Source organism: Otolemur garnettii, unplaced genomic scaffold, assembly GCF_000181295.1.
Source record: "Otolemur garnettii isolate 467f Iridium unplaced genomic scaffold, OtoGar3 scaffold00041, whole genome shotgun sequence".
Classification (NCBI taxonomy): domain Eukaryota; kingdom Metazoa; phylum Chordata; class Mammalia; order Primates; family Galagidae; genus Otolemur; species Otolemur garnettii.
The window spans coordinates 7,406,922-7,418,249 of NW_003852436.1; the positions used below are offsets into that span (position 1 = coordinate 7,406,922).

Below are 11,328 nucleotides of genomic sequence, written 5' to 3' on the forward strand. Positions count from 1 at the left end.
AAGTAAGGAATAGGTGGAGCGCCTCTGCAAGGACTTTCAGATTTCTGAGTCTCCTCGGATAAACTCTCCCCTCTTTCCTCGATCCACCCCCGTTCCTTCAGAAAGGAAACAGTTAAAAGACTCCAGCCCTTCAGGGCCTGGAAGGGGGCGGCAGCTCTGTGCTCCGTGGTGGCTGTGTCCCAGGAGACCTGGAAGGTTAGGACGCTCTCGCGGTCCGAGAGTGGGGTAGAAGGTCTGGGAGCTCTGGGAGGAGAAGGGAGGACAGGCGGGAGGCGTGTTCCTCTGGAGTTTTCTTTTTCTTGCGAGCCAGGCGCGCGCGCGTACAGTCACCCTCTGGTCTGGCGATCGTGGAGAGGCGGTGGAGCGGCTCCATCCATCCTACCCGGTCGTCGCCGGAGGCCAGGGGCTGGGCGAGACCTCCCCAGAGAAGAGAAGCCGTGCCTGGGAAGTTTCCGAAGCCGAGGCAGCCCTGCCTCCGGGGCCGCCGCCGCGCCGGAGCCCGGGACCCCCGCCGCCCTCCGCGCCACCCGCCCTCGCCGGCTCCGGCTTCCCCTGGCCCAGGCGCCGCGCGGACCGGGCAGCTGTCTGCGTCTGCCGAGCCCCACGGTCGGTGCGAATCTTTGCTGTCTGGGACAAGGTCTGGGGTGGGGGTGGGGGAGACGCTTTCTGGGCCCCTGGGTCGGGAGGAGACCGGAGCCAGGAGCGTCCTCGCCCGGCTGGGGCCCCTGCACCCTGGGCCACCCGCCGCGGCGGGGCTGGCACCCACCTGCCCAGGGGCGCGCGACAGGGTGTGCTCGGGCAACTTGTGGGGCTGGGGAACTTCGCCTCCCCGCGCCGGCTTCGCATTTTAAGCAAAAGGAAGCCCCGCCGTTTTCCTTGAGTGCCCCTTTCTCCCCAGGAAGGCTAGAACTTTGAGGAACATCACGTCCCTGTCGCTTGCTCCAGAGCCTACTTGTGGAGTTGGCTAGGCAACATGTCTTGTTCGCGTCTTTATCCCACACACCCTGGTGATGCCAAGGGTAGCCAGGGGCGCTCCGCGTGAGGGACTGATGTGCTCTGGAAGACCCTGAGCGCAGCTAGTTTTGGAAACCAGCCTGGGGAGGTCTGGGCGTTTCGTTCTGTGCTCTCCTTTCAAGGGCACTTGCTGCTTTTCACGTGCAGAAAACAAGGGCTGTTTCTAGATAATCAGTCTGTGTTTACACCGTCCTAATGACTTTCTCCTGATAGAGCTGGGGGTGGGAGGAATATTAAAGTCAGGCGCTGTCACTAAGGAGAGTTGCTAATTTCTTACCCAGAGAGCAAAACCACAGAAAACTTGTAAAAAGTTCAGAGTTTGTTTTAAATTCTCCCCTGCTAGTAGTCGTTCATGTGTTAGCTAATTGGGAAACACCTTGGCAATCATTTTATGTAAATGAAACACTTTAAACTCATGCCATTTTGGTAAGGTTGGAATTTCCAAATTACTAATTACAGGTGAACTTTGATCCTAGGAGCCCTGTAGGTTAAAGTAAACGCTTAAAGTGTAAGTAGAAAGAGTCAGTCCTATTCATTAATAATAGCTTTTGCAGCCCAGTAAGCTCCCAGACCCCCAATAGGAAGAACGCTGAATGTCCTTCAGGTCTGAACCTGAGATGCTTTGCTAGAGCTATGACTGATTATGACTGATGATTCAAAGCACAGCTTGACTCAGATCCATGGGACTGAGCTACAGACCCATTCTTGGAAGAACATCCATTCGAGAGGGTTCTTTATTTGGTTTTATAATTTTCACCCAATATTATTAAAAATACGGTATCCACATGCCTTTGCCGAACATCCCTCAGCTTTAAAGCTTGGTATGTGTGGAGAGCTGATAGGGATGCCATCAAAAGTGATTTCTGTGGTGGTGTCATTGCTGGAGGAGGAAGGAAGGTGGTTTCAACGGTAGCTGGCTCACACCGTGATAAGAACCCACTGTCTTGGCCTTCCTCGCTTCTGCTGTATTCAGCGGACAGAGCAAACCAGCAGCTAATGTTCAAAGCACCAGCGGGACCTTTGATGAGTGGTGTAATACCCATAATGGCCAGGTCAGTTCACAAAATGTCCTCCTAGCGGATTCTAATGGGCAGAGAGACATTCTGTTTCTGGAAAAGGCCTCCCCTCGCTCTCATTTTTAAGAAAACTATTATTGAAAATTGAGTAACTAGAATGCTTTAATCATAAAACAGCATAAGATACTAAAGTGTTTCTTTCCCCCCATCTCTGTGATCCAAAAAAAGAGGATGACAGGAGGCTTTGTTCTTGGAGTGCAGGTCTCCACTTGGGAATGGAGATGGTGGCATTTCACAGGTCTAATAAGAAGTAGGAAACAACTGCAAACTCTTTATAATTAAATCCAGGTAGAACTGACAGGTACATGGTACGCCCCTAAAAATTTGATATTTGTAATCACTTAGAATGAGTCAAACTTAAGTTCGACTGTAAGCAAACTTAAGTGGCCTCCCACGTCTTGGTTATGAAACCTTGACCTAATCACTGAACTTCTTCAAGAGACAGTTTCCTCATAAGTAGAATGGGGATGTATCTCTTGCCTACTGAGAGTTATAAAGTCAGACCACAGATACATATGTAATAACTTACTGTATAATAAATGATATTATTTCAGGTTCCTGGGAAATATTTCTGGAGAAGGCAAGAATATGCAATACTTGCACTATATACTTCATATTTACCTTTGCCTTCTATGCAACATGAATAAATCTTATTCTGTCCATGTGTTGACTAAACCTAAACTTCATTGTTCCTAAAAGTGGTTAATACCAACCTTGAATAGACAGAAAAAAAGACCCAATTTTTTTTTATTGTTGTTTGGGATTCATTGAGGGTACAAAGAATTACTGATTGCATTTGTTAAGTCAATTCTCTCAAAAGACACAGTTTTTAAAAGTTAAAGTATGACTTGAATGTATATGTCATAGACTCATACGCACCATTGCATAACTGAGATTATAGTCAGTCTTCATTTAAAGGTTCATAAAAACCCACAGAAAAGGAAACATATGAAATAAAAAATATCAAAATGGGGCGTATTATTTTTATTTACTTTTAATTCTTCCGTTACCCCCCCAACCCCCCTTTGTTGTTCCAGGGTCTTTTCTGTAAGGATAAAAGGAAAGCCTAGACTTCCTGGACAAGAGGGACCACTTGCTCTCTGCAGGTGACTAAATCAATAAATAACCCAGATGGTAATTTTGAAACTATCTAACCACTGTCCCAAGTCTATTAGTCCATCTAGACTCCAGAAACTTCTTTAAAACATTTCTGATACAAATAAGGCACAAGAGTGAGAGACAGAATGGTCTAGTCTGGTTAAAAGCTCAGGCTTCAAATGCAACTAACCTGCCTTAAAATTGCCGCCACCACCTGTGGCCTTGACAAGCTGCTTCATCTTCCTGACCTCTGTTTTCCTATCTTCAAAATGGAGCTGTTGTCCACTTCATGACATCACTGCATGGATTAGGGGGCAGCATGAATATAAAGTATTCAGCACAGTGATTGGCATATAATAAAGGTAGTATGCAGGATGCTATAGAAAATAGTCTGGGGACACCTGTGTCTTGGAACACCAAATACTGTGACTTGGAAAACCAAATACTATGACTAGCCTGGGAAAGTCCATCATGTTCAACATCACTGATTGGCAAGTATTGTGACGTCAATTCATGAGAAATGAAAGAGCAAAAACTTTTAGAAGATGTAGATTTTACTCCTTAATCATCAAGGTTTTTAAAATACTTTGTTTTTATCTCTATTATTTTATTGTTCATGTTCAACTAAGATTGTGAAGTGCACTGATAGTGTTGACCAGAGTTCTGACTTTAACGCTCTGTAACACATTAGACGGCGGCCTGTGCTGGGCTTTATTCCTATGTTCATCATTCACCATGTGTAAAACAGCATGTGTTTTGGAAGACTGATTTTTAATTACAGAATTTGGTAATTTTATGCCTCAATACTATGCAACTCTAACTGGGCATGTGATGCCTTCTCTCTTTCATTAGTAAATAAAATTTTGTATCTCAACTCTCAAAGATTTTTGTAATTCAGGTTTTTCTAATCTGCCTTGGTAAAGAGGAAAAAAGAACTGGCAGGAAAAAACTGATATGTCCTCAGTTTTACTGGAAGGGAAAACTGATGTTTCCTCATTCATATCATAATCTAGTGTAGCTATTTATAAAGATGAGGTAGAGGAGATAGATCTTGCCCAACAGAGCTTTGGTATTTTCTGCTATTTTACATATATAACTACCAATTATATCCTGCATTTTTACTGTAAATAATCATCCACTATGATCTTTTTCAGTTGGATTTTGTAACAATAATTCTTTTTCCTTTTTTCAGGTAGGATTAAAAAAAAGTGAGGGTGTAAAAGCCACACAGTAAGAGACATTTCCTGAAATTTTCATCACGATGGAAACCTTTTGCCTCAGGGCATTCTTTTGGCTGGTACTGGCTGGATGTGTAATCAGTGATAATCCGGAGAGATACATCTCAAATGTAAGCAACGACGTGGATGATTTCACCACTTTCCGGGGGACAGAGCTCAGCTTCCTGGTTACCACTCATCGACCCACTAATTTGGCCCTACCAAGCAATGGCTCCATGCACAACTATTGCCCACAGCAGACTAAGATTACTTCTGCTTTCAAATACATTAACACTGTGATATCTTGTACTATTTTCATCGTGGGAATGGTGGGGAATGCAACTCTGCTCAGGATCATTTACCAGAACAAGTGTATGAGGAATGGCCCCAACGCGCTGATAGCCAGCCTTGCCCTTGGAGACCTTATCTATGTGGTCATTGATCTCCCTATCAATGTATTTAAGGTAGGAAATAACCACAAATGTGTTTACAGGTTTGAGCCCTTGCTCTGATTCCACCGTGAAAGTTGCTGCAGTCTCACCTAACCTTTGCAATTTTACCTGGGTTTTTATCGAGAGCTATTTCTATGCCTTAAAACTACCGAGTTTCAAGAATTTAACACTTTTTTGTTATGTGTTACACTAACTTTCCAACTTAATTGTTCCAGGATCACACCTCAAAATTATGGTATTTCATGGATTGGATTCTCATGCCAGCCTAGAGCTTGCTGGTTGGATGGGCAGGCTTGCCCAGATCCCTGGATTTTTTTGAGATTCAATTTCTAGGGTGAGACCGGCAGAGCCCCAAAAGTACTTGAATAAATATATCTTCAGTTTCAGTTACCTTTTTAAAGTGATGCTGTTCAGAAGCTAGACATCCACAGTACAGCTTGAAATGAAAAAGTCCCTACTTTGACTGGATGGAGAGCTAAAGTCAAAGGGCATCCTGGCTTTTCTCAGTATCTGGTGACTTAGAGATAACAGAGGCCATGTGATCACAGCCAGCATTAACCTCTCTGGGCAGTATTACTAACTAAAACCATTTAAAATAGGCTTCGGTTTAGGGCTGTCTGCCCATGTCTTTGGATTACTTATACTGAGTGACCACCGTATGCTCACCCCAGCTAGGCAAAATGGATCTAAAGGCCAGTAAGACAAAGTTAATGCCTCAGTGGGAGAGCAGGATAATCCCCCAAACATTACTGTGATCACCTTGCCAGTTTAGAGACTTTTTAGTACCCAAACAAAGGAAAGCCAACAGGAATTAGTTATTTCGTATTTGGTCTAGAGGTTGTGAAGAGAAATTGCTGCAAGAATTCAAATGCACTAAAATTCAAATGAAATTGAATGATCTCTGTCAGATTTTGTGAAATGTGTCCATTCTAAACCCAGGGGAAGCACTTGTCCTCAGCCTTTCTTGCCCTCTGCGTATTATACACAGAAACAAACTATTGTAGGAGTAATACTCTGAAATATTACTTTAAATGACAAGTTTTACCAATTGAAGACATGATACAGTTAAAGTAGGATGATAGTCTCTCAGTGGCCAAGAGGTACTTAAGGTGTGATGAAATTATATCAGACTACTAGAAAAGTAAGATAAAAATAATGATGAAAATTTTGAGCATTACCAACAGAAACCTTTCCAATGACACCAATACACTGTTTTTAAAATTGGAAAAATCAAACAACAAATGATCAGAAAATGTTACCATGTCTTTCCACAGGATAGCATAAATACATGTGTTTTTTATTGAAACCCCAAATGGGGATTTCGAACCAAAACTATGATGCCAAATTGAACATGTGTAATAACTTAAAACATTTAGCATAGGCTATAAAACTTTTAAGTTTTTTCTTTTAAAACCTTCTTAATTTTCTCTTTATGAAACTATGTGTACACCATCCTTGACTCTCTCCTGATAGATTTGCAAATGTTGACATGACTCTTACTCAAAATTTGACTCTTCAGCTGTCAGTGTGGAGTATTAAACTTTGACTATTCATACTTATGAACGAGTTAACCAGCTCATCGTTGCTCAAGAGAGTAATTAACCTTCTCTGCATTAATAACTCTCTGCTGTTGCTGTTCACGCTGAAGCACACGACACAGATTTGGCCATGTGCAAGGCAGCTTCTCGGCAAACTCACGTCCACAGCTACTAGGATGGAGACCTTATCTCTTTGAGGTGCTCCTGCCAATCACCAGGCTAAGCTTCATTTCTCTCCCATAGAGCAACATTTTAAGTCAGATCATCTGGAATATCTCCAAATTTAATGAAAATCCAAATTGTTTTATATTCATCTACCAATGGATAAAAAAATCAACATATCTTTATTGGACCACATGGGTCTCCTTTCCTGAGGATCTAACATTTCATATATCTTACTATGGTTGCAAATAATGTGGACCATTTGACTGTGCTATTTTTACATCATAGTAGTACATTTGTGTAATTCCTGTTTTTCTGAAACTCATGTAATGAGTCACTTAACCAATATTAATTTTAGAAAGTAAACTTTTGAAACTGAAAAAATACTTTTTTTAGTAATATCATTCTTCTTCCTGAATAAAAGAGAAAAAGGCACGCTGGAGGGTGCTCAAAAGTTTCACAATATTTAGGGGCTATCGCCACATCATTCTTTCATCCTCTTCTCTAGGTCAGGAGACTATAAAGTATCGCTGGTCTTCTGACTTCTGCCCAGTCAAGAGAAATCCTTCCAGAAAGTATGAGTTCTAAGCCCCCATTCCCTTCCTCCATAGCTGCCTCCTACAGTAAGATCTGGCTGCTCTGGACTCCATCACATATACAACTGGTGGATTCCTCTGACCAAGTGAAGTTCACTACCTCTGTACTGCAGGGCAAGGTAGCAGCTGTTATCTCACTTCACCAGGGAGATGTTTAAGTGTCTATGAAGTTAATGCATAGACTCAGAGAACATTCTGCTAAAGGGATACGTGAACCTTCTTTATCTCTCCGACTTTTAGAGGAATTACGTTGAAAGAAGAATGATGGAGAGTATCTTCCAGGCTTTTCAAAGAAAGATGAGTTTTGGCCCTGGTGGTTCGCACCTATAACCCTAACACTCTGGGAGGCCGAGGATTGCTTGAGCTCAGGAGTTCGAAACCTACCTGAGCAAGAGCAGGACCCTAAGCCAGGTACTGTGGCTCACGCCTGTCATCCTAGCACTCTGGGAGGCTGAGACAGGTAGATTGCTGGAGGTCAGGAGTTCTAGACCAGCCTGAGCAAGAGCAAGACCCGATCTCTAGTAAAAATAGAAAAAATAGCCAGGTATTGTGGCAGGCACCTGTAGTCCCAACTACCTGGGAAGGTGAGGTAAGAGGATTGCTTGAGCCCAAGAGTTTGAGGCTGCTGTGAGGTATGAAGCCATGACACTCTACCCTACCTGGGGCAACAGAACAACAACAACAACAAAAGAGCAAATCCCTGTCTCTACTAAAAGTAGAAAACTTAGCAGGGTATGGTAGCAGGTACCTGTGATCCCAGCTACTCAGGAGGCTGAGCCAGGAGGATTTCTTGAATCCAGGAGTTTAAGGTTGCTCTAAATTAGGTTGACACCACTACACTCTAGCCTGAGCAACAGAGTGAGATTCTGTCTAGAGAAAGAGAAGAGGAAGGGATGAAGGAGAAGGAGAGGAAAAGAAAAGAAAGATGAATTTTCAGAATACACATATTGTTGTGTTTATCGATTATATCACTTGCTTTTATGCTCAGTCCTGAGGTGTCTCTAGACAGAGAACATTGCATTGAGTCATGTCAGAGTCTGTGTAAATGGAAGTAAACAGTGTGCAACCATGTCTGGGGACAATCTAGAATGGCTGATTAGACTATAATAATACTACAGGAAAAATGAGAGGGCATGATACATTTCATTCCCTTTCTCTCACTTTGAAAGAGAGTATGCTGGCAGCGCCCGCAGCTTAGTGGGTGGGGCATGGGCCACATAATCTGGGGCTGGGGGGTTTGAACCTAGTCCAGGCCTGCTAAGTAACAATGACAACTGCAACAAAAAAAACAGCCAGGCATTGTGGTGGGCCCCTGTAGTCCCAGCTACTTGGGAGGCTAAGGCCAGAGAATCACTTAAGCCCAAGAGTCTGAGGTTGCTGTGAGCTATGATGTCACGGCACTCTACCCAGGGCAATAGCTTGAGACTCTGTCTCAAAAAAAAAAAAAAAAGGAAAGAAAGAAAGAAAGAAAAGAAAAGAAAGAGAGTATACTGAAACCTGTTCTTAGGTTAATGTAATGTCAAACACAACTGAATAGCACCGCAGCAGGTATGGGGCAGCTATGCTGTTTCTGACCTGTCATTGCCTGTGCAGCTGGATGGTCAGTGGGCATGGGGTGGGGTGGGGGGTCACTCCATACCTAAATTTCCAGTCATGTCTTAATTCATCTCCATAACTTCACAGCTTCTTCCCTTCAACATATTCTGGATCTTGCTTCTACTTACTGTGTACCACTCCTCCATCAAAAGCACCCAGGAGCTCCCACCTGTCCCACAGGCCCCTCAATGATATATACAGATCTCACACGCTGGCCATACTTTATCCGCTTCTTACAAATTCTCACCATGCTTGCTCAGCTCTTGTCAGAATGCCATCACTACCCCTCAGGGACACTTTTTGCTATAAACACAGTGGAACCTCTATAGCTAACCACCTCCCCCCATTGACCTAATTTTCATAGACTGGACATGCACCATGTGTACATATCAGTGCAGTAGGCCTAGTACCTTGTGTTCACCATCTCTATGTGTTGACCAGTTTGTTACAGTCTCTTGGGTGGTCAACTTACAGAGGTCCCCAGAGAGGCTGAATATAATCACCAAATTTCTGCTACTGAAGCATTTACAGATCCTAAACTGGAAAAAAAAAAAAAAAAAGAATTAACTCTGCAGTTAAATATGTTGCATCAAGAAGAAATAAACCAAAAAAATGAAGAGAAACTCCTTTGGCCCTTGTTACTCTCTCTCTCTCTCTCACATACACACACACACACCCTCACACACACACACACATACCCTCACACTCACACACACACACTCACATACACATGACTTAGAGCTGGTGAGAAAAGAAAATCAGCAGTCTGAGAAAGCAAAATGTGAAACAGAAGGAACCAAAGAAAGCAAATGAATGCCAGTTTTCTTTTGGGTTTTCAAACACACAAAGGCTTTGCAAATGGTAATGTTGAAGAAAAGCTACTGCCAAGTTTATCAAAAGATAACTCTAATTTTTAGTTGTTAAAAAAAACAGATACTATCACTAACTGCAAGAGAAAACAGATAAAAACAGAAGAGAGGCAGGGAAACAGCCAACTCTTTCAGATACCAAAGTTTATAACCTAAAATGGTGATGGATTCAGTTTGTTAAGAAATTACATTATCTGATATCTTAAATTTTCAAGAAGAGTAAAACTTGGCCAAATAAACTAATCTGGGTATAAAACATTTATGTTTGTTAGAATGGCAAAACCAATCTGTTTGGGGACCAAAAGTAACAGCCAGTTAGCAAATGGCAAAATAGAAGTACAGAATTTAACAATTTTATTCTTTAAGGATTCATGAGATTATATTTATGCCATAAAGTGTCGTCTGTAGGGAGATGGGTCATAATTTTGAGTAGAGTGGAAACTCTAAAAGAGATGTTTGTGCGAGGACCGCCCTGTGGTTTCAGGACAACAGCTCACCCAAGGGTACCACAGACATCCCCATGAACCACTCTACTCACCTCTTAAGCAGAAACAAGAGTGCAGGGAAATATGTATGAGAGAAATGAAGAGGATTGGAGTGATGGTCATGTCAAAAAGCAAGAAGCGAAGTCCAGTGGCTTAGCATAGACACTTCTGACATGAGTGGCCAGAAGCTAAAAGCGGTGATGCCACCGATAGTACTCTAGATGAATAGTGGCTCCAGTTGGCTTGCGGCAGAGAGCAGACCTGTGAGAACCGGTCCAGAAACTCTGATTCTTGATTACTAATCTGTTCACTCTGAGCAACCACCTCTTACTGAGGACAAGGAAAAGTAAACAAATACAATATCTGTATAAAATTATCAGGCTTATTTTGCAATGAGAAGTTGACTCCAAATGTGTTGCTCTGGCAGAAGATCTGAACAATGTGGAAACCAGAGACGTCCACACACAGAGCCAGTTATCTCCGTGTTCACACAGCCTTTGATATCTTGTGCAACTGGGGTCCATCGGGGCAGCCATACAAATCACCATGGCAATTGGCATATCAAAAATAAACTGCCACAACTTACAGATTGGGTCCCTCAAACATAGTAGATGGCCGGCAATGACTTGTAGGTCTTGATTAGTAAAATTAACTTCTAATCAGATTTCTCCGAGATTTGCTGACTCAAAGGGATTCTTCTTCATTTACAGTCAAAGCAGAAGGCATGATCTGTCGTCTGCACGTACTATTTACCAAGTGAGTCAGATTACCCACCAAATTCCATATGTAATACAGGTGTGATTTCCCTTTCACTGCGTCATCAGAGCAATAATTACACATCTTTCTCATGCACACCAGTAATTGTGCTATGATCACAACATGAGCCATAGGAACCGCATTCTCTGAATTCTAAGAGGAAAAAAATGTCTCTTGACCAAGCTCTCTGCCCCTTATTGGTGAATTATATCCCAGCTAGTCGTTGTCCTATGAGGCAGCTCAGACACTGCCCCCTCTCCGGGTGCCTCTCAGTCCATGCTTTTCTTTGACCTTGGTCTACTCCAGCTCGGTGAGCCTATGTGAGACCATCAAGATGATCCTTCTACCTGGAACATTTTTCCCTCATGCCTCCTCTGGCTTATTACACTTTTTTCTTTAGATCTCAGCTTAAGCATCTCTTTGTCTGGCAAGTAACCGTGACCCAGACTGGGTTCGTGCCTCTCCCAAG

General features: G+C 42.9%; 1 protein-coding gene across 1 annotated transcript in view; it reads left to right on the forward strand.

The window, feature by feature from the left end:
* Positions 1-575: 575 nt before the first annotated feature.
* EDNRA (endothelin receptor type A) overlaps positions 576-11,328 on the forward strand; it is a 73,437-nt gene continuing 62,684 nt past the window's right edge. The window contains exons 1-2 of the mRNA XM_003790204.2: positions 576-606; positions 4,381-4,869. Of these exons, the coding sequence (XP_003790252.1) occupies positions 4,450-4,869 (420 nt within the window). The 5' untranslated portion in view covers positions 576-606; positions 4,381-4,449. The remainder of the gene's footprint in view (positions 607-4,380; positions 4,870-11,328) is intronic.